The sequence below is a fragment of the Macaca nemestrina genome, chromosome 9 (assembly GCF_043159975.1).
Source record: "Macaca nemestrina isolate mMacNem1 chromosome 9, mMacNem.hap1, whole genome shotgun sequence".
Lineage (NCBI taxonomy): Eukaryota > Metazoa > Chordata > Mammalia > Primates > Cercopithecidae > Macaca > Macaca nemestrina.
In genome coordinates this window covers 128,685,686-128,709,788 of record NC_092133.1, presented here as the reverse complement: position 1 = coordinate 128,709,788, position 24,103 = coordinate 128,685,686, and the positions used below count along the sequence as shown (strand labels likewise).

Here is a 24,103-nt window from a genome sequence, read left to right as displayed (position 1 = left end):
GAGGCTGTTAAATGTCTAGTATAACGCTGGCCACAATGAATGTTAGCTCCTATATACAAAAGTCCATGAAAAAGACATAAAGCTGGCACTCCTATAAGCAAAACCAGCAACGATGAAGCAGAAAATGAGACTGATCTGTACAGCAAAAGCTGTATTCCATAAGGAGGCTTTTATGCTGAATGGTACAAAAACGTTCTTAAATGATTTGACTGCTAGCAGTGGCATTACCCATCTGGGCCCACAGGAGAGGAAGGGGCATCTGGTATATGCAGTACTGTCCAGTTTAACTCAAGAGGCAGACACCCAAGGGACTGCTGTCAGCACCTTCCAATTTCATAATATCTGTACTTTAATCTCTCTTTTATTATATTAATTTACTCTTAATTTTCCTTTCCTTTCCTATGACTTAAAAGGGGGAAAGGAGATTGGGGAAAGCCAATGAGAGCTGTTTGCACCTTGACAATCGTCCTTTTCTGCCTTGATTTATGCTGTAATGTACCCACAGTAAGACATTTAGTGGGGCTGAGCCATGGTGTCCCCACAGTGGGTCATGTTAGAGGGGATGGCAGAGGCAGAGGGAGCTAACAGGGACACAGGGAGGTCTGGGGCCTGCATCCCAAGCCCTCCACTTAGTAATATTAACACATCCTTGCCTAAGTGTCAACCATCATGCACCTCAGTTTCTTCATCTGTAAAATGGGGATAAGAAGTACTAACTTCAAAAGGTTGCTGTGAGAATAAATTGAATAATGTATTTGAAAGCACTTCATAAATTTCAGTTTATGGGTGCGGGAAAGGCACTCACTATCACAGCATGACTGGAACAGGACCACTACCAGGAGCCCAGGCTCACTGGAAGTAAGATGCCACAGTCTGGTTTCCTAATCAATGCCTGTACCCATGAGAAGACTGACTCTTGTACAAAAATATTAAGGCTGATGAATGGAGTCAAGTCAAAAATACTTCTAGCACCTTAAGAAAATCATCATGAGTAAACCAATGATATGTGCTAAAACTCCTCATTCATCACTCCATCGTAGGCAACCTACATGTAAGTGTGTGTTTTCCTTGTACATAAGCTAGGCTGCTTCAGGTTCTCTTTGAAATTTAGAGAGACCAAAGTGGAACAGCATTCACCCACGGTGAAAAAAGCAGGCATGCTTGAAGTTTTTATTCCTTTTTTTTTTTTGAGATGGAGTCTTGCTCTGTGGCCAGGCTGGAGTGCAATGGCGCAATCTTGGCTCACTGCAACCTCCGCCTCCCAGGTTCAAGTGATTCTCCTGCCTCAGCCTCCCTAGTAGCTGGGACTACAGGCGCATGCCACCATGTACAGCTAATTTTTTAATTTTTAGTAGAGACGGGGTTTCACCATGTTGGCCAGGGTGGTGTCGATCTCTTGACCTTGTCAGCCGCCTGCCTCGGCCTCCCAAAGTGCTGGGATTACAGGCATGAGCCACCGTGCCTGGCCAAAGATTTTATTTCAATTCACACGTCACAACACTTCAAACAAAAGATCCCACCAGTGGTGCACAGATTTTAAGATGGCCCCCACGGATCCCACCTCCTGGGGTTCACGCCTGTGTGATCTGCTCCTGTTACGTGTGGGCAGGACCTGTCATTTGGTTCTAACCAACAGAAATGACAATGGTAGCTGGGCGCAGTGGCTCACACCTATAATCCCAGCACTTTCAGAGGCCGAGGCGGGAGGATCACCTGAGGTCAGGAGTTCGAGACCAGCTTGACTAACATAGTGAAACCCCGTCTCTTCTAAAAATACAAAAATTAGTTGGACATGGTAGTGCATGCCTGTAGTCCCAGCTAGTTGGGAGGCTGAGGCAGGAGAATCGCTTGAACCCAGGAGGCAGAGGTTGCAGTGAGCTGAGATTGTGCCACCGCACTCCAGCCTGGACAACAGAGTGAGACTCCATCTTTTAAAAAAAAAAAAAAAAAAGAAATGGCAGTGGCGACTGGATGTCACTTTCATGAATCATCTGCATAAGGTTCTGGCTTCCATCTGGCCAGCAGATTCTCTCTATAGACTCTCTCTCTCACTGGCTTTGACGAATAAGCTGCCATGCTGTGAGCTGCCCTATGGAGAACCCAACATGGCAAAGAACTGAGGCCCTTGGTCCAACAGCCAGTGAGGAACTCAATCCTGCCAACAACTACAGGAGCCCGGAAATGGATCCTTCCCTAGTCAAGTTTCAGATGAGACCCCAGCCCTGGCTGACACCTGGGTGGCAGCTTCAGGAAAGACCCTGAATGAAGCACAGGACTCAGCTAAGCTGTGACTGGATTTCTGGCCCACAGAAGCTGTGTGATAATAAATGTTGTTTTAAGCAGCTCAGTTTGTGGTCATTTTTTACATGGCCATAGATAACTAATATACCAGCCAAGCCCCAAATAAAGCCAAGTCTGGAAAGCAAATTTATTTGTTTCCCTATTCAAAATGATAACTTGGCCGGGCGTGGTGGCTCACACCTGTAATCCCAGCACTTTGGGACCTGGAGGCAGGCGGATCACGAGGTCAGGAGTTCGAGACCAGCCTGGCCAACACGGTGAAACCCCATCTCTATTAAAAATACAAAAATCAGCTGGGCGTGGTGGCGCACACCTGTAATTCCAGCTATTTGGGAGGCTAAAGCAGGAGAATTGCTTGAACCCGGGAGGTGGAGGTTGCAACGAACTGACATCAAGCCACTGCACTCCAGCCTGGGTAACAGAGCAAGACTCCGTCTCAAAAATAAAAATATTAAAAAATTACAAAAATAACTTTTCGGCTGGGTGCCGTGGCTCATGCCTGTAATCCCAGCACCTTGGGAGGCTGAAGCAGGTAGGTTCACTTGAGGTCAGGAGTCTGAGGCCAGCCTGGCCAACATGGTGAAACCCCGTCTCTATTAAAAATATAAAAATTAGCCAGGTGTGGTGGTGGGTGCCTGTAGTCCCAGCTACTTGGGAGGCTGAGTGGGGAGAATCGCTTGAACCCGGGAGGCTGAGGTTGCAGTGAGCTGAGATTGTGCCATTGCACTCCAGCCTGGGCGACAGAGCAAGACTCTGTCTCAAAAAAAAATAAAAATAAAAATAATAATGACAACTTTTCACATTGAGAACGAGATAGTTTAAGAAGATGGTAATTTAATGAGACATGATTTCCGCTCCCTGGGTCTCTCCTCTATACCTGATTCCTGAGTTCCAAAGCATTAAGAAATCAGCAGCCTGGACTTTTCTTCCTTCTTACTTAACAGACCGTAAATTCCCCACATTTCAAAACTTACTTGCCTTGAGTTCAGTCTCATCCAACTACCAACGGAACAACTTTAAGAGCCTTAGGAAAAAAGGAAAGACTGGTATTTCCAAACAAACTCCCTACCTTCCCTAGCTCCCGAGTTCCATGAAATCTCTTTTGCTCCATATTCACTTCCTCAGACACGAGTCAGTTTTTAGACGCCTGCAAATAATTCTTTTCTGCATTAAAAGCATCAGTTGTTACAGCTTCAAAAAACTGCAAATCATTCTTACTTACATCTGGAAGTCTGTATAGTTTCATTGTTCTCTGTAAAGTCATATTTCTACTCAAGTGAGAAAATTTCACTTCTACCAGTTTTCTGGGGTTTAGTGATCGATGCCAGTATCTGGAATACAATAAAGGTTTTAAAATCTAATTGATTTCTAACTCTACAAGTTTCACTCTTTGTCTCAGCTTGGCTGTTACATAAGCATTTACTACTTACTTTTTTTTTTGAGACAGACCCTCTGTACTAGACAGAGGCCCTCATCCTACATCATCATTTTATCAGTCAATTTTTAATCTCTAGAATGTATCTTGTACTCCTAGTTATGTTCTTCTGGAGTTTGTGACCTTTCATCTTTTTCACTAAAGAGAAATCTTAAAACTGCAAAAGAAATATTAATTGGGCGCGATGGCTCACGCCTGTAATCCCAGCACTTTGGGAGGCTGAGGTGGGCAGATCACTTGAGGCCAGGAGTTCGAGACCAGCCTAGCCAACATGGTGAAACCCCATCTCTACTAAACATACAAAAATTAGCCGGGCGTGATAGTGTGCGCCTGTAATCCCAGCTACTCGGGAGGCTGAGGCAGGAGAATTGCTTGAACCCGGGAGGCGGAGGTTGCAGCAGTGAGCCGAGATCACGCCACTGCACTCCAGCATGGGCAACAGAGCACACACAAAAAAGAAATATTAATCATAGCCAGGTTTCCAAGTGTTTAAGGACCATCACTGATTCTACAAAAGGCCAATCAGAAAGTTTAAAAACATGAAAATAAATCCCCTAAATTAGTAGCCTTCACTTTTACAGACTACACACCAAAGAAAACAACTTTTTGAGAGACTAGCTTAAATTTCTTAAGTGATTCCAGGCTCTGGGATAAATGATTTGTATTAAAATATACCCGTGAAGTCTAGCATTCCACTTACTTAACGAATGTAATAATTTAACAGGATATAGTAATTTCATCCTATTTAAGTCAATAGTTTCATCCTATTTAAGTCAATAAAAACAGTGGTGAGGGGTGGGGAGATAAACTCCAATGTTTTAGAAACAGGTTAGTCTTGTGGCAATCTGATAATTTTCTCACTGGAATAACCTTTGAAAGCTTGAATAGTGCAGACGAAGTTGTAAAAACAGAGCTTAGGTCTCCCTACATCTGAGCCTTTTGAATGGATGCTTAACAGACTTTCAGGACACTTTGGTGGTGCTGCAAAGCACAGCAGAAAACTAAGCTTTGGGGTGGAAAGAAAATGGTATGACATTGGAATTTCAAGATCATCATGTCCTAGGTTTTCCCATGAAGAGACAGCACCCATCTTTCACATGGAATAGACTTAGAAGTATAGATCCACACGAGGTCAGGAGTTTGAGACCAGCCTGACCAACATGTTGAAACCCTGCCTCTACTAAAAATACAAAAATTAGCTGGGTGTGGTGGCACATGCCTGTAATCCCAGCTACTCGGGAAGCTGAAGCAGGAGAATCGCTTGAACCCAGGAGGCGGAGGTTGCAGTGAGCCGAGATCACACCACTGCACTCCAGCCTGGGCAACAGAGCGAGAGTCTGTCTCAAAAAAAAAAAAAAAAAAAAAAGTATAGATCCAGTATCATTAGTAGGAAAATGTCAAAAACTTTTTTTTTTTTTTTTAATCACCAAGTGGCAAATGATATACCAGAAAGAATACTGGACTTGGTGATTCTAGGTTCTAGTCTCCATCTCTGCTACCAGCAAACTACTTCTAGAACAGTGGTGAGGCTCAACATGTTTGATAAAGGGAGGACCTGAGGTAGAAATATGGTACTGGTACCTGCACGTGGCCACAGGCTTAGGAAGAACCACTCCCGCGGTGTACACTGCCTGGAAGATCCCTTCCAGGTTCACTCTTCTAGTGATTTCTCGGATTAGTACTGGGGCTACCCGTTTGGATCTCAACTTCTTATGAACACAAAGAAAGTTGATTTCTACCATCTTCTTCACACTAAGGAATAAAGATGGTGAAGATTAAGAGTCAGAACAAGATTAAAAATGAAGAGTCAACACATTTTAAAAAATAAGATGATACCCAGGAAATATCCAAGAATAAGAATGCAGGCCAGGCACAGTGGCTCTCGCCTGTAATCTCAGCACTTTGGGAGGCCAAGGCAGGTGGACTGCTTGAGACCAGGAGTTCGAGACCAGCCTGAGCAACACTGAGACTCTCATCTAGAAACATCAGCCAGTCATGTTGCCGCATGCATGTGGTCCCAGTTATTGGGAGGCTGAGGTGGAAGGATCACTTGAGCCCGGGAGGCAGAGGTTGCAGTGAGCCATGATCGCATCACTGAACTCCAGCCCTCCAGCCTGGGCAACAGAGCAAGGCCCTGTCTCAAAAAAAAAAAAAAAAAAAAAAAAGAAAAAAAAAAAAAGAAAAAGAAAAAGAAAAAGAACATAAAGGCCATTCTTTTTTTTTTTTTTTTTTTTTTTTTTTTGAGACAGACTGTCGCACTGACACCCAGGCTGGAGTGCAATGGTGCAATCTCGGCTCACTGTAACCTCTGACTCCCGGGTTCAAATTATTCTCCTTTGTCAGCCTCCCGAGTGGCTGGAATTACAGGCGCGTGCCACCACGCCCAGTTAATTTTTGTATTTTTAGCAGAGACGGGGTTTCACCATATTGACCACACTGGTCTCGAACTCCTGACCTCGTGATCCACCTGCCTTGGCCTCCCAAAGTGCTGGGATTATAGGCATGAGCCACCGCGCCTGGCCTGAAAGCCATTCTTTAATACAATATTTAAGAAAAATATTCTATCACTTAGACATTTCACAAATTCAGACGGAAACACTATTCCCCATATCTTCCTGCCAAAACGACTGTAAAACGCATGGAGGCTCCAACCCTCTTGTTTTAAATACATTTTAGGACTTTGGTCTGTTATAAGTTTTCAGTTTAGAAATTGGATCAGCTATGGTTCTTTAAACTTTTTTTTTTTTTTTTTTTTTTTGAGATGAGGTCTCACTATGTTGACCAGGCTGGTCTCGAACTCCTGGCCTCAAGTAATCCTCCCGTCTCAGCCTCCCAAAGTGCTGGGATTACGAGCATGAATCACTACGACCTGCCCCTCTTTAAGTTTCTAGATCTGTTTTTCCAATAATGTACATAATTACGGTAATAACTGGGTCATCTGGTGCAGAATCTGGTAAGATAATTGCTTTGGAGTGTGATACAAACCCCTGGGATCCCTGAGAGGGGCTTTGAGCAGACCAGAGCTGGTGCTGTTCTGAGCTACAATAAACCTCCTGGATCTTCAAAGCCTGTTCCTGGCTCTGTTTCCAGGTACACATTTCATTTGGCACAAAATATTCCTTCAGATCAAATGCTTTTCACAGTAAATAAGCTAACCTAATATACTGAAAAGTAAAGAGACCAATTATTATGACATCTGTGACTTTCACAGCTGAATCTTTGACTTTCTGGGCTGGAGATCCTAACTAAAAATGCAATGTATCCTATGGAGAGAAAGCTTTATCTCTCCTAAAAAATTTTTAAGCAATCTTTTTTTTTTTTGAGATGAAGTCTTGCTCTGTTGCCCATGCTGGATGGAGTGCAATGGTGTAATCTTGGCTCACTGCAACCTCTTCCTCCTGGGTTCAAGTGATTCTCGTGCCTCAGCCTCCCAAGTAGCTAGGATTACAGGTGCGTGCCACTATGCTGGCTAATTTTTGTATTTTTAGTAGAGACGGGGTTTCGCCATGTTGGCCAGGCTGGTCTTGAACTCCTGACCTCAAGTGATCTGCCAGCCTCAGCCTCCACCAAAGTCCTGGAATTACAGGTGTGAGTCACCATGCCTGGCCAAGGCTTCGTTTATTCTGATACATATATGTGCGAGCATGTATGAGACTGAGCGGCAGAGAGAGAAAAAGAGAACCTACTGTCCTTTATTTTTATTCACAGTCCAGGTTTTTTTTTCTTTACTACTTAATAAACTTTATGTTTTAAAGCAGTTTTAGGTTCACAGCAAAACCAATCAGAGAGTTTCCATAAAGCCTCTGCCTCCACACATACACAACCTCCCTGACCACCGACAGCTTGCATTCAGTCATTTTTTTTTTTTTTTTTGAGACGGAGTTTCACTCATGTTACCCAGGCTGGAGTGCAGCAGCGCAATCTCGGCTCACTGCAACCTCCGCCTCCTGGGTTCAAGCAATTCTCCTGCCTCAGCCTCCTGAGTAGGTGGAATTACAGGTGCCTGCCACCACGCCCGGCTAATTTTTGTATTTTTAGTAGAGGTGGGGTTTCACCATGTTGACCAGGCTAGTCTTAAACTCCTGAGCTCAGGTGATCTACCTGCCTCGGCCTCCCAAAGTGTTGGGATTAGAGGCGTGAGCCACCACGCCTGGCCTGCATTCAGTAACTTTTAAAGGCCTACTCTAACTGTAATTCTTGGAAAAGAAACATATAAAAACAGCATGGTCGAGCTTAAACATGTACCTGTCGTAAATCCGAATGTTTGCTGGGATGGCGCTTATGAACCCGACCAGCTTTTTGTTTGAAGACACTCTGACCCCACAGTGCCACTGCAGGAGCCAGCCTGGTGGACGCAGAGCCCTGAGGTCACGGTAGACAAGAAAACAGGCACCAGTTATTGTCCAAGAATACAGGAACAGAGGCAGGAGTCCCCAAGTCAACAGCGCCTATCCACGACATCTGTGACCGCTGAGACTTACCACAACAGGAACTCGGGTGAATAGTCAAATCGGAACATATTGTCATCATCTTCTACGTAATTCTCGTTTAACAACGTGTATAACTCCTTGAGCTATAAGATAAAACAAGTGTCCTATCCATGGTGCTCAGAATCAACTCAGAAGCAATGTGTGAATGCAGGAGTTGAATTTAAGAGGTTTCTACTCACTCACCACTTCAGCATTACTCAAGTCTAAAGTGTCCCACATAAAACCCTGTGGCAAAGAATACGGTTCTTGGCGTACGTTGTCTTTATCTGGTTCAATTGCACCATGAGATGTTATGACTTCATCTGAGCAGAGAGAGAAAGAGAAAAAAGAAAGGCAAAAAGAGAGAATATTAAATGACAAAGTATTCTAACCATCCAAAGTGGCCAGCGACATAAGCAAAATCAGACTTAGGGCCCTTGGGTTTCATATAATCTTTAAAAAGATGCTGTTATATCGGCCGGGCACGGTGGCTCAAGCCTGTAATCCCAGCACTTTGGGAGGCCGAGACGGGCGGATCACGAGGTCAGGAGATCGAGACCATCCTGGCTAACACGGTGAAACCCCGTCTCTACTAAAAAATACAAAAAAATAGCCGGGCGCGGTGGCGGGCGCCTGTAGTCCCAGCTACTTGGGAGGCTGAGGCAGGAGAATGGCGTGAACCCGGGAGGCGGAGCTTGCAGTGAGCTGAGATCCGGCCACTGCACTCCAGCCTGGGCGGCAGAGCGAGACTCCGTCTCAAAAAAAAAAAAAAAAAAAAAAGATGCTGTTATATCAAGCGCCTCTGGACTGAAACAGGAAAGCTAGGCAGTGGTGTGAAATCATTGCTGTTTCACCAATTATTTTTCTTTTTTTTTTTCTTTTGAGATGGGGTCTCACTCTGTCGCCGAGGCTGGAGTGCAGCGGTGCGATCATGGCTCACTGAAGCCTCCAACTCCTGGGCTCAGGTGATCCTCTCTCCTCAGCCTCCCAAGTAGCTGGGACTAGAGGTGTACACCACAGTGCCCAGCTAATTGTCTAATTTTTTTTATAGAGACGGAATCTCATTATGTTGCCCAAGCTGATCTCAAACTCCTGGGTTCAAGTGATCCTCCAACCTCAGCCTCCCAAAGTGCTGGGATTATAGGTGTGAGCCACCGTGGCTGGCCTATTTTGCCAATTAAATAAAAGGAGAAATACTTTGTCATCCAATGGCAAAGATTTCATTACAAACAACAGTGATTCTGAGTCTCAAGGCCTACAATGCAGGCTTATCTTACACACCGTCATAAGCAATACAGGTTTCATCCGACAGCCTTGGGAGGTGTATTCTTTTTACTGCATTTCCACAAACTGGGAGAGGAAAGGGCTGCAGTGACCTCTGCCCCCTCCCAGCAAAACCTAAAGACAATTTCAAAGCTGGTTACTTCTCCCCATCTGAACTGCTAGCAGCGTAGTCCAGGCCATCACAGTTTCCAGTGATTTCCACCAAGATACCTTTTCCAAGTCATTCTCTGCAGAGCTTCCCAACACGGTGGGACTAAAACCCAGGCTCTTCCCCACAGCCGCTGCCTGCCTCAGCCCCCTCTCCATACCTTCCCTCCCCTCTGCTCCCAGTGCTCTGGCCATGCTGAGCAGGGCTGGCCTCAGCTCAGGGCCTTCCTGGTGCCTTCCTTCGGCTTGAGGCCCTCTGGTCCTCAAGGGACTGGCCCCTTGAAATTCCCAACAGAAGCTTACACATCACACATCACTTTCTTTCAGCATCTGTTGCTTAACTAAAGCCTTTCTCTACCTCAATGTGTCGCTCCTCCTCCCCAGCCTGGCCACCTTTTGTCCTGCTTTTCCACCACTGTTTCCAGGTGTGTGCCCTGGACTATGCCTGGCATTTAATAACATTCAACAGACACCTGCTGAATGAGGGACCCTCAGGGCCTGGTCCTTCCATCACAGAACCTGATACACATTTTTAATACTCTAATGGGCTGGGCGCAGTGGCTCACACCTGTAACCGCAGCACTTTGGGAGGCCAAGGCAGGTGGATCACTTGAGCCCAGGAGTTCGAGACCAGCCCAAGCAACATACTGAAACAGCATCTCTACAAAAAAAAAAAAAAAAAAATACGAAAATTAGCCAGGTGTGGTGGTGTGCACTTGTGGTCCCAGATATATGGGAGGCTGACATGGGAGGATCACTGAGCCCAGGAGGTAGAGGCTGCAGTGAGCTATGATCATGCCACTGTACTCCAGGCTGGGTGATACAGTAAGACCCTATCTCAAAAATAAAAATAATAATAGTAATTTTTCAAGTGTGGGGAAATTGGATGTTTTCATTGGGATAGAAATTGGACTAAAATAATGGTTATCGAAAGTCAATATCACTACCTAATATTTGTATTTTCAGAAGAAAAATATTACTCCTAAATAGATTTCAAATCTGTGGTATGAAATAAGTGACACATGAGAAGTTAACACTCTTTGTGTTTTTATTGTTGTTGTTCATCCAGCTTTGTTTCTGGGGTAAAAAAGAGAAAAGCAGAAAAACTTACCTAGTTTAGGTACTGGCTGTGTGTCCCAAAACTGGTATCTGTGCTTTGCAGCCTCGTCAATGTTCCTGGCTGGGCCCTGGCATGCAGATAACAGCTCCATTGCTCTCTGGATATCCTGTAACTTCTCCATTGGAACACTGGGATTCTATGACAGCAAAGACAGACACACAGAATATGAGAGAGCGGCTGCTGATCTTAAACTTGAGCAGATGCACGTGTATCTGCCTCAGAGACTATAATACCTACACACTAACAATCCTCCTCCAAGCCCGGTCAAGGCCATGGGCTTGTGTGTTACACATGAAAATAGAAGCAAACCTTCTGTTAAAGGTAACAACAGTTGTCTAGTTTTAATGGGGCTCTGGCAGTTTGGGGAATCTAAATTGAAGCACGCTTTGCTTCAGTTTCCCATCCACCTACAAATGGTCCCCGGCATTACTCCTCTGGGGGAGACGTGAAATGCATGCATTACTGTCATCCAGCAGCCAGGCAGCCACGAGCCTTGAGGGCACTGTCAGAGTAAATGCTCTGCAGAAGCAATGAGGGGATGAGGGAAAGAACTTCCAGAATGGAAACACAGCAAAGAAGGGAAGGGAAGGGAAGGGGAGAAGAGGTGACGGGAGGGGAGGGGAAGGAAGGAAGAAAGAGAGAGAGAGAGAAAAAACAAAGAAAGAGAGAGGATTGGCTGTGGTGTCTCACGCCTATAATCCCAGCACTCTGGGAGGCCAAGGTGGGCAGATCACCTGAGGTCAGGAGTTAAGAGACCAGCCTGGCCAACATGGTGAAACCCTGTCTCTACAACAATACAAAAATTAGCCAGGCAAGATGGCAGGTAATCCCAGCTACTCGGGAGGCTGAGGCGGGAGAATTGCTTGAACCTGGCAGGTGGAGGTTGCAGTGAGCTGAGATCTTGCCATTGCACTCCAGCCTGGGTGACAAGAGTGAGACTCTGTCAGGAAAGGGAAAGGGAAGGAAAGGAAAGGGAGAGAGGTAGAGAGAGAGAGAAAGAAAAGAAAAGAAAAGAAAAGAGAAAGAAAGAAAGAAAGAAAGAAAGAAAGAAAGAAAGAAAGAAAGAAAAAGAGAGAGAGAGAGAAAGAGAGAGAGAAAGGAAGGAAGGAAGAGAGAGAGAAGGAGGAAGGAGAGGGAGGGGGGAGGAGGGAACAAGGAGGGAGGGAAGGAGGGAGGGAGGGAGGGAGGGAGGGAGGAAGGAAGGAAGGAAGGAAGGAAGGAAGGAAGGAAGGAAGGAAGATCGATCTGAACCCAGTGCTGAACTGGGATGAAAATGATCAAGAAAGGAAACCTCTAACCACGCCCCTTCCTCCCGGCCACACCCTGCCCTTCTCCCGACTCTCCTGATCCTCTAGAGACAAACTCTCCCACCAGAAGGATGAGAAATTTCCTCTGTACTTCAGATCCTGGGCAACCATAGCCTGTTGTTCCCAACCCAAGTGTTGGAAACTGGACTCCTTTTTAGGTAAAACAGTACCTTTAAATTCTAAGGTTCCTTTCTCAAAGCCAATATTCCCGCCACCTCTTGAAGATTCCCCAGTTCTTTTACTTTTTTTTTTAACTCCTCAAATAACATGATAATACATGGAACATGAGACTACTTGAAATGAGAGCACAGTGCAGAAGACTAAAATGGAAATCAATGACTTTTTTCAATATGTAAAATCACTGAGACATTGTAGGACTTCAACACCATGCAAAGAATATTCTTCGCTGTAATTCAGAAAGTGGTTAGAAGTTTCAGAGCCCTTCGGTTTTGCTGTATGTCAACACAGGGTGGACACCGTCGAAAGGTACAATCGACCCTTAGAAGTTTATAAACAGCAACTTTGGACTTCTGTTCCACTTGGAATCTGAAATCTGTGGTCTGGAGCAATAATTTTAACCTGGGAAGCTTACTCGTCTTACACAGCACAGAACAGGGTTTGTTTCATACAAACACTGTCAAGAACCCTAAGGAAACGAAGTTCTGAAGTCCAGCTGGAGGCAGGTGAAAGTCTTCTTGTCTCTGCTTGGAAATCTAACAGCATGATTGCCACAGTTTTTGTAAGCTGTTTATCTTACATTTGATTAACATCAAAATCACAAAGGTCCTATCTTAGTAACACATACAAATTTAACAAAATACTTTCCTGGTTGTCATTATTATCTCTCTGGATGACTTCTTTTCCTTGGGTGTCTTTTAAGTCTTCAACATTAAAAGGAGCAAATTTCTAGCAAAATGAAATTCACGTGTATCTGAACTCCAACAACACAATCTATTAGGAGACGTTACAATTTAAACAGGAATGGAGATCACAGCATATTTCAACGAATAATGCTTAACTGTGCATCAGTTTAGCTTCAAATGGCAAAGTAGAGCCCAGTCTTATAAAAATATAACTACAATGACTATAATGAATTTGTCATGGTCATTTTTCTTTCTTTAGTTTTTTTTTCCTTGATTTCTTTCCTGGTTTCTGAGTCAAATCTTCTAACAGTAATATATCAAACTCAAACTATTTTGCAACAGACATGAATCAGCATCTTTGTTCCACATGACCCAGTGACCAAAACGACCAACTCCATGAAGACTTCAGGGTGATTTATTCCCTACCTAATTAGCTCATCAGGTTGACCAGCACTTTCAGCATGAAATGTCCCTTGCGAAATATTAATATCCCAATGCTCACTATTTAAATGCTTTCTTTCCTCTTCTTCTTCTTTTTTTTTTTTTGTTTTTCATTTTGAGGCAGAGTCTCACTCTGTCGCCCAGGCTGGAATACAATGGCATGATCTTGGCTCACTGTGACCTCTGCCTCCTGGGTTCAAGCGATTCTCCTGCCTCAGTCTCCTGAGTAGCTGGTGTTACAGGCACGTGCCACCACGCCCGGTTAATTTTTGTATTTTTAGTAGAGACGGGGTTTCACCATGTTGGCCAGGCTGGTCTTGAACTCCTGACCTCAAGTGATCTGCCCGCCTCAGCCTCCCAAAATGTGGTGATTACAGGCACGAACCACCACATACGGCCCTATTTAAATGCTTTCTGAAAGTAGATTCAAATAAATACAATTTCCAAACCCATAGGGACACAGCAGCAAGGAAAACTCAGCTACAACAAATTCTTATGCCTGTCCATTCACCCTCTATAGTAGCACTACCTGGGAAGAATGAATGTGTGTCAGGCAAGGTGAGATGAACATCCGCCCGACATTAACTTCCCATGATTCCACTCCTATGTAAGAGGCAGGTATATTCTCTTTTTCTTCCACACACGCTTTCTGTGGCATCAACTATACTCTTTACCCATTATTTTCCAAATTTAATACCTTGGAAAAAAATGTCCAAGTTTTATCACACTAAAAGTCTATAAGAATCCAAATATCATTTTAATTTTGGTTCTTGTGTGTAGACCAGAATATTCTGCAATGCAGTCCATTGTAATTTACAGTGCTATCAAGAGCTGGCATAAGCTTAAAGGAAAAGAGCCCCAGATTTAAAAAACGCAATGGAGAAAAGCCCATCTTAAGACACTACTGACTTCCTCCAAATTCATAAAAGAAATTCCCTACTGTGATGGTTACTACTGAACGTCAAGTTGATTGGATTGAAGGATACAAAGTATTGATTCTGGGTGTGTCTGTGAAGGGGTTGCCAAAGGAGATGAACATTTGAGTCAGTGGGCTGGGGGAGGCAGACCCACCCTTAATCTAGGTGGGCACCATCTAATCAGCTGCCAGCACAGCTAGGATACAAGCAGGCAGAAAAATGTGAAAAGAGAGACTGGCCTAGCCTCCCAGCCTCCATCTTTCTCCCGTGCCCGTGCTGGAGGCTTCCTGCCCTTGAACATCAGGCTCCAAGTTCTTCAGTTTTGGAACTCGGACTGGCTCTCCTTGCCCCTCAGCCTGCAGACGGCCTATTGTGGGACCTTATGATCATGTGAGTTAATACTTAATAAACTCCCCTTTATCTATCTATCTGTCCATCTATCTATCCATCTATTCCATTAGTTCTGTCCTATCTATCTATCTATCCATCTATTGCATTAGTTCTGTCCCTCTAGAGAACCCTGACTAATACACCTACCATATAATGCCAAGAGTTCCCGGCTGCCTGGCTTAGTTCTAGTTTCTCATAAGTGACCAGAGAGAGGGGAAAGGCTCACAGTCACTAGAGGTGGAAGGGATGGGCAGAGACTGATGGTGATGCTGAAAGCAACAGGAGATGTCCACACTGCAGGTCAGGGATGCCACGTTTATCTGACGAAGTGACATTTAGAAATGGGAAGAGTATTGTGCAAGCGTATGGTGGTGTCCTCTATGAGTTACCTTGGAAAGCTATGTCTAGTGGGTAGGATATTTATCACCTGAGAACCAAGCTGAAAAGCTAGGGAGGAAGATCCCATTTTCTTCTCACCCTGCAGTCAGTCAGGGAAAAATTGGGGCAAGTAATTTTCCTTCTCAGTGATTCCCGGTTCTCTTGTGTAAAACAGGTGACAACAACAAAATCACCTGCAAGACTCACTTCATGGAACACAACAGAAACTCTGCATAAGAAAAAAGGAAATCCACAAAGCTTGCAGAATGGTAGGAACTACCATACATATATACGCACTGTTTCAGGATGTAAAAACTCTCGAATAAAAATGCTCTAACTGGAACCTCAAGATCAAACTGCGAGTTGGAGAGAAGATAAGGGACTGGGCTGAAGGAAGTGCAGTACCCGGGCAAAGGCACACAACTGGTGAGCAAAGGGGCAGAGAACAAGCTCAAAGTCTCAGACATCACCTCTTGAGCTGTTTCCATAACACCACATGCTACTCATATTGATTGACTGATTGATTGATTGACATGGTCTCTGTCACCAGGCTGCAGTGCAATGGCATGATCTTGGCTCACTGCAACCGCTACCTCCCAGGCTCAAACTATCCTCCCACCTCAGCCTCCCAAGTAGCTAGGACTACAGGTGCATGCCACCGTGCCTAACTAACTTTTTGTAATTTTTAGTAGAGACAGGGTTTCGCCATGTCGCCCAGGCTGGTCTTAAACTCCTGGGCTCAAGGGATCCGCCTGCCTCGGCCTCCCAAAGTGCTGGGACTACAGGTGTGAACCACCGTGCCTGGCTGATTCTACCCTTTTCACTGTGAGTTTCTTGCATCAAGAGGGCTTTGTGTTTCCCAGAGGCTCAGCACACAGGGTGCCTGGGGGTTGGCTCCACAGACAGGGATGGCTGCCATCTGTGCCACCAGACACCCACGCAGTACAATCAACCCTCTTCTTGGCCACCATCTGCCAACGCGGGGCCCAGCTGGACAACTTCTGGTTTGGTCTAAACTAGGAGAATGTCAGGAACTATTTCCCACCCTTGGCACTAACATGAAGAACGACCGCTGCAAACTGGTTTGATTCAAAGTCAACGAGAGACTTACCCATGGCTGTTCCTGCTGAAATCTGCTGCCAGATGGTGTTGTGCTATTCAGGTAATTAGACAGACACCCAGAAAAATTACAATGTGAATATCTTCTGAACTAAAAGTAATCAAATATTAAAGTGTAATTTCAAAAAAAACCTAACAAGCTCACATTGAGACTTGCTTCTCGAACGACAATCTAAATACAAATTCACTGAGAAAAGGGAAAAACACAGCAGGTACCCACACACACACAAAAGCACAGTGTACCCCTTCATTATTTGGATGCCAAAGTCCGTTTTAAGGAGGCTGTCAAGAGCTTCCAGTTACTAGTGGCATTCAACACACAGTCACAACAAAGTCCCTACACATCTGATCCAGCAGGGCGCTAAACTGCGTAAACCCACTCATATGCACAAGAAACCACACGGGGGAAAAAAAAAACAGAGCTCTCACTTTCGAAGGCTGCTGAATTTTAATCTCCTGGGAATCAGACGCCGAATCTGACTTGGTGCCTCCAGAATTTGGTTTCTCCTTTTTTCTCTTCTGTTTCTTCTTTTTCTTTTTGGCTCCCAAATACCCTCCAGGACTTCTGCAGGAAATGCAAAGATGGTGAAACCAACCAACAAACAAAAATCATTAAATGAAATTGAACTGCATACAATTAATCATTTTGAAAACCACAGATGTTACAGGCAGTAGAAAATAACTGTGTTAGGATGTAGGTGAGGAATTAAAGGTAGTAGCGTGAAGATGCTAACAGGCAACACAGAAGAATACCAGTCCCTGCTCAGTCATCCTGCAGGTGCTTAGATGTCGCGATGCCGGAAGACTGCAGAGATAAACCACATTTTATAACTAAAGTAAAATAGTTTCCACGGTTATCACTACTCTCCTAATCGACGTTTAAGTCAGCTTTCTGGAGGAGAGGTACATGATACGAAAAACTCCATTATAAAGATCTCTTGGGTACAACAAAACACTAATCTTGAAGCAACAGAACTAAACAAACTGCTTTTTCGCGGAGGAGGAAATGTTCCCTGATAAAGATTTTTACTACTGAGGCTAACAGGGAAAAGCTGTAAGTGTCTAGCTACAGAGAGAGACTCTGTCACAAACAAACAAACAACACACAAAGCGCTAGTTTTGTTACCTAGTATCTAGGTTACAAAGGAAATTTTCTTTCCACTGGTTATTCATGTGTTAAGGTAATGAACTTTTCAATTTAAAATGGATAATTCCTCTGTAACGTCCAAATATGAAAGGCATGTGCAATAGTGAGAGAAACAATATATTTAAGAACTAAGCACTTTGCTGGGCACAGTGGCTCATGCCTCTAATCCCAGCACTTTGGGAGGCTGAGGCTGGTGGATAGCTTGAGCCCAGGAGTTCGAGACAGCCTGGGCAGTAAGGGGAAACCCAGGCTCTACCAAAAAAAAAAAAAAATTAGCCAGGTATGGTGGCATGCACTTGTAGTCCCAGCTACTCAGGAGGCTGAGGTAGGAGGATAGCTTGGGCCTGGGAAATGGAGGTTACAGTGACCCAAGATTGTGCCACTGCACTCTGGCCTGGGCGACAGAGCTGGAGAAAAAGAAAAACGAACTAAGCACTTGAGCTATAGATTCATATTTCCACTCTCATTCTAAAATAGAAAACAGTGCTTATTTTGGGAGATACATTAAGACTTTGTCAAGTGGTACCCTAGTGGTCTAAAAATAGTAAGGCTTTGCCCACCTCACAACGAGCAGTTTATTTTCATCAACAGAATCAAATCTGTGCTATCATGATGTTTACATTTTAAATCACCTGGTGGCCAAGGACACCCATCAATATCTGACTAGCAATTGGGATTGAACAAACATATCACAGCCAGGTACGTGAGCTAGAAATATACTGTAGATACGTTCAGTTTTATATATTCTCTGGTTTGGGAGTAGGACTATTTTAGGCTTTCCTCTCCCAGTGTTCCTACTGCTGGCACCCTGTGAATTGGTGAATCTGTTGTACTGTTACAGTGTGATTTACATATGCATTTGCACGTGCTACTTAAGAAGTCTATTCACACTTGCGTCCCTAAGGTCTCCAGTGCCTCACACCAGTACACACCAATACAAATGCTTGCGGAATGAATGAATGGATAAGCCTGGCCCTAGAGGTGGTGCCATCACCTATTCCCAGGCCATAAAATACTTCTGAAAGCTACCACAGTCCCAACCTCAATGCTAAAGCCTACTGCAACTTACTATCAAGTATTTATTGAACATTTACTATGTGTTCAGCATTATCTTGGGGCCAGAGGCTGGGTGGGAGGGACGAAATCATGGTGGACATGCCCATGACTTCACAACCCAGGGGATTATCCCTCTCTCACCTCTACCATTTATTCTAACTGCTGCTGGTTATGGCTTTCCAGAAACCACTAAGAGCCTGGGACCTCACAGCTTTTCTATACAGTACTTCAACTTTAAAATATCTCCACATTTCCAAGAAGCTTGGTTACAGAGAGATACAGAATAAAAGGCAGTGACTGGTAAGGATGCTTTGAAGTAGATGCCTATCCAACTGGATGAAAATATATTTGTCCTGGGTGTCAGTTAATAATTTTCTCAGCCAGGCATGGTGGCTCACGCCTATAATCCCAGCACTTTGGGGGGCCGAGGCGGGAAGATCGCTTGAGCCTAGAAGGATGCCTTGAGACCAGCCTGAGCAACACAGTGAGACCCTGTCCCTATAAAAAGTAAAACATTAGTGGGGCATAGTGGTGTGCACCTGTGGTCCCAGCTACTTGGGAGGCTGAGGTGGGAGGATCACTTGAGCCTGGAAGGCTGCAGCGAGCCATGATCATGCAACTGCACTCTAGCCTGGGCAACAGAGTAAGACCCTATCTCAAAAACAACAACAACAACAACGATGACGACAACAACAGTCTCTAAAATAGATAAACTCATGGAAACTTGAGAGGAATTGGAGACATTTAAAAAATTAAAACACCAGACCATTTCACCAAAAATTACTTAAGTAAGTTTATATCACCTATTCTATAGCTTATAAAGCTTGTTCGATGAGGTTTCCAAAACTCCATTTTGGCAGCTAATTGATGCTACACGCCAAAACTTTTTTTTCTTCCAAACGGTGTTGCTAAAATTTATATTCTTATTTTGGCATAATGGAGAGAGTGTCATCATTTTTGTTTACTCTAGTTCAGCAAGAGTTTTTCTTTTTCTCTCTTTCAGCTGAACTTTAAATTGACAGGGAGCTACAGAAATGCGTACTAAGTTGGTCATCCCAGCCTCCAAACTCCCAGACATATCTGATAGCATTTATACAATGATGAGAGGTGAGCTTCCCAGCCCTTCAGTGAGGAAGAGCTACTTTTCCATTTCCTGAGGCCATGAAGGAAAGGAGAATTTGAGAATCAGGGCTGGCCAGTGCACCGCCTGATACCCATGAGGATAATTATAATCAAAATGAAAGAGCCAGGCCGGGCGCGGGGGCTCACGCCTGGAATCCCAGGACTTTGGGAGGCCGAGGCAGGCGGATCACGAGGTCAGGAGATCAAGACCATCCTGACTAACAGAGTGAAACCGTGTCTCTACTAAAAATACAAAAAATTAACTGGGCGTGGTGGCGGGCACCTGTAGTCCCAGCTACTTGGGAGGCTGAGGCAGGAGAATGGCATGAACCTGGGAGGCGGAGGTTGCGGTGAGCGGAGATCACGCCACTGCACTCCAGCCTGGGCGACAGAGCGAGATTCCATTTCAAAAAAAAAAAAAAAAGCCAGTGGTGGCGAGGATAGAGAGACGCTGGAACCCTCATACACTGTTGATGGGAATGTAAAATGGAGCAGCTGCTTTGAAAAACAACTGACAGTTCCTCAAAACACTAAACACAGATTCCCTGCACACCCTAGCCACTACACCCATCAGTACATAACTGAGAGAAATGGAAACTTATGTCCACACAGGAACTTGTTCACAAATACTCATAGCAACATCATTCATAACAGCCCAAAACTGGAAACAACCCAAATGTCTATTCTCTATGAATGGAGACAGGAAATGTGGTCCATCTATAGGATGGAAATGGATTATTCAGCAATAAAAAAACAAAGCACCGATAAACACCACAACATGAATGGATGCATCTCGAAAACACTAAGCTAAGTGAAAGACACCAGTTGCCAAGGACTATGTATTGTATAATTCCATGTCTACAAAATGTCCTGACAGGGAAATCCACAGAAACAGAGCTAGATTAGTGGTGCTCAGGGGCTGGGAAGATGGAGGGCTTGGGCATGATTACGGGATGTGGGTTTATTTTGCGGTTGATGCAAATGTTCTAAAATTGATTGTAGTGATGGGTGCACAACTCTGTGAATAAACTAAAAGCTGCTGAATGGTATACTTTTTTTTTTTTTCATTTTTTAGTTTTTGAGACAGAGTCTTACTTTGTCACCCAGGCTGGAGTGCAGTAGTGCCATCTTGACTCACTGCAACCTCTGCCTTCTGGGTTCAAGTGATTCTCCTGCCTCAGCCTCCCAAGTATCTGGGATTACAGGCACGTGACACCACGTCCAGCTAAGTTTTGTATTTTTAGTAGAGACAGGGTTTTCCTATGTTGGCCAGGTTGGTCTCAAACTCGTGACCTAAAGTGATCTACCCGCCTCAGCCTCCCAAAGTGCTGGGATTACAGGCATGAGCCACCGAGTCCAGCCTGAATGGTATGCTTTAAACGAGTGAATGGTATGGTTTGTGAATTATATCAAATGCAACAGTTAGAAGTGTTGACAGGTGACACTCCTGTCCTTGGGGGTGACAGGATGATGTTACGGCCAGAGCAGATCAGGAGTCGGCTGTGGCTGCTTAGCCAGGGGTTTGCATCCCACAGGACTCCAGGGACTCTGGAGGGAGAAACATGACGGAAACAGACATCCCCGTGCCTGGGTGGGAGAGGTGCTAAGCAGGCTTCCAGACACTGAAGGAAAATCCATGCCCAAAAGAAGACTCTCCTGGAAATCCAATGAAGAAAGACCGATTCGGACTCCCAGTACTCAAGGCTGATTACCGAGTCATGGAAGTTCAGCCTGCATGTCATGTGGCCCTTTAAGAAAGATTCCTCGGTCTTGAGGAGCACAAGTCCCACCTCCCTCTTCCCCAGGGTTGCACATGAAAGGTCACAAAGAAAAGGCTCTCAGTTTTGCCACCTCTGAAAGCCCAGACACTTCAGCCCGCATCTGGGAGAATCAGTGGTACGTTCAGACCTCAAGTAGAAACCAATACATTCCTTCTCAGCCGTGGAAATGGCAAATATTCAATGAGCACATCCAGCAAATCTCTTCAAAGAAGTATTCATGGAAACTACAGACAAGACTTAATGGGAGAGCCAATGTAATAGAGCCATGTAAACGCTTTATAGGTGGTCCACAATGATATCCACAAAACTCATCATTTCTCTCTCTGGACTCATAGCTGGACAGCTCTTCCCAGCTGCCTCGCAGCCAGGTGTGGCCACTGACTGAGTTCCAGCCAGTGGGAGTTGATGTGTGTCACTTCCTGCTGTCCAGAAACCCTTGTGGGTGGCTTCCCCATGCCCTTCCTGTCCTTTGTGCTGTTTGGATGCAGACATAGGTGAGACCCCTGAGGACGGCAGAGCCACACGATAGCGCAGCCTCAACCCCGGATGACAGAATGAAGGAGAACTCCCTCACCATCATCAGAACACATGCCCAAGGCTGGTCCGTGAATGAGAAGGGAACTTCCACTGCGTTGTTCAATCCCACGTTAGGGTCTCTTGATTACAGCAGCCCAGCCTCATACAACTAATACATCAATCTTAAGAGTGACATCAGGCTGGGCGCAGTGGCTCACGCCTGTAATCCCAGCACTTTGGGAGGCCAAAGAGGGAGGATTGCTTGATCCCAGGAGTTTAAGACCAGCCTGGTCAACATAGAAAGACCCCCATCCCTACACAAAAATTAAAATTAGCCAGGTGTAGTGACAAGTGTCTGTATTCCCAGCTACCCGGGAGGCTGAGGTGGGAGGATAAATAAAAATAAAATAAAATAAAATAAATACATATAGAGAGAGTGACATCAAAGGAGTTCAATTTTTGGTATGTGAATTCCAGAGGGGTAACTTAGCTCCTGTCCACTGTGAAACAGAAGAAACATTAGTGGTTTGAGACTAATTATTTTACAAATATTTCCCCCCTTAATTTCCAAGTTCCTGCATGGAAAATGGGAGGAAGAGAGCTGATTGTAATATTCTCCTTTGCATGTTCATGCATTTTTGAAGTAGTGTATAATAATCACAATACCTTTATAAGGAAAACATTATTAAAATACAACAGAACTGAAGACTAGATAAACAGGTCCATGAAATGCAACAGACTATCAGTAACAACCCATGATAGTAATGAAACTTGATATATAATGAAGATCACATCCTAAACCAGTAGTGAAAAAAACTTTTCAATACACAGCATGAGAAAAGCCGAATTCCTACATGCAGAAATATAAAATTAGTTTGCTACATCCCACAACATGAAGAAAAAAACCCACAAATTCCAAATGAGTGAAAGACCCAAACTTGGAAAACAAAACCTTAAAACTGAAGGTGATGTCCATTTACTCCACATCTTTCTAGTGCCTAGAACAGTGTCTGGCATATAGTAGAGGCTCAAGTAAACATCTGTCAAATGAAAAAGTGAAAGAATTAAACGACAACTTCATAATGTCAGTGAAGGAAATAATTACTCAAACAAGGACTCAAAAGTACAAACCATAAGAGATAATAACTTTTGACTACACCAAAGTTAAACATTTCATGGTAAAGTGATTATTAAAAAAAATTTATGTTACAGAATAAGGTTAGACATTTATAACACAAATGAGAAAGTATTACCAGCCAGAATATATACAAAGGTCTTTTCTCCTTCACATTTTATCTCTAGGATGGTACAGGAAGACAACATTATATTCTGGCCAGGATTGCAGGCATTAGGTAGAGTTTGGCTACTTGGGTTTGAATCCTGACTCCACAAGTTCCCAGCTGTGTGACTTTCAGTTTATTACTTAACCTCTCTGTGCTCCAGTTTCTGTAGCTGTAAAAGAATGATGTTTTCAAAAACCAGTATTAGGCCAGGTGTGGTGGCTAATGTCTGTAATCCCAGCATTTCGGAGGACAAGGCAGTAGGACTGCTTGAGTCCAGGAGTTCAAGACCAGCCTGAGCAACACAGCAAGACCTAGTCTTTACAAAAAATAAAAAATTAGCTGGGCATGGTGGTGTGTGCCTCTGGTCCCAGCTACTTGGAAAGCTGAGGTGGGAGGATCACTTGAGCCCAGGAGTTTGAGGCTGCAGTGAGCCGTGATCGTGCCACTACAGTCAGACTGGGCAACAGAATGAGACCCTGTCTGAAATAAATAGTATTAGAAAAAATGTGAGGATAAAACGAATTCATACATCTAAGAATTTAGTATAGTAACTGGCACACAGAAATCATTTGGTAGAAGCCAGCTATTATTATGATTGTACTGCTTTAATTTTTAAATATAATTTATTGCTAGCTGGAACTGTAGTGTTTCTCTCTAACTAGAATGTAAGATCCAGAAAACAGTGTTTTCCATTGTATTCCTAGCACCGAAAACAGTGTCTGACATATAAAAGATCCTCAATAACTATTTGCTAGATGAATGACAAATCAATAAAAAAATCATTAAGAAAAAGACAAAAGACTGACAGAAGAATGGGCTGACAATATGAATAAGCACTCCACAAAAGAGGCAGCCTTAACAACCAATAAGCTTACGAAAACATGCTCAATTTCACCCATTGATTTGGCAAACATTTTAGAGTCTAAGAATATCAGAAGAATGTGAGGAAAGGGAACACTCACATGCTGTTGGTAAAATGTAAACTGAAACAACCACTTTGTAGAGCAGTCTGGCATTGCCGCTGCCA

General features: G+C 44.1%; 1 protein-coding gene across 5 annotated transcripts in view; it reads right to left on the bottom strand.

Annotated features, from left to right (window-relative positions):
• Nucleotides 1-24,103, bottom strand: part of LOC105468344 (N-myristoyltransferase 2) — a 64,339-nt gene that overhangs the window by 19,255 nt on the left and 20,981 nt on the right. For 3 of the 5 annotated variants that reach the window (XM_071070447.1, XM_071070445.1, XM_071070446.1), the window contains exons 2-8: nucleotides 16,601-16,736; nucleotides 10,748-10,892; nucleotides 8,410-8,528; nucleotides 8,218-8,309; nucleotides 7,982-8,098; nucleotides 5,318-5,488; nucleotides 3,524-3,632 (exon numbers count right to left, since the gene is read on the bottom strand). In XM_071070447.1, the coding sequence (XP_070926548.1) occupies nucleotides 3,524-3,632; nucleotides 5,318-5,488; nucleotides 7,982-8,098; nucleotides 8,218-8,309; nucleotides 8,410-8,528; nucleotides 10,748-10,892; nucleotides 16,601-16,736 (889 nt within the window). Of the gene's footprint in view, nucleotides 1-3,523; nucleotides 3,633-5,317; nucleotides 5,489-7,981; nucleotides 8,099-8,217; nucleotides 8,310-8,409; nucleotides 8,529-10,747; nucleotides 10,893-16,163; nucleotides 16,207-16,600; nucleotides 16,737-24,103 lie in introns of all 5 variants that reach the window. The other 2 variants (XM_071070449.1, XM_071070448.1) reach the window with 1 other exon arrangement.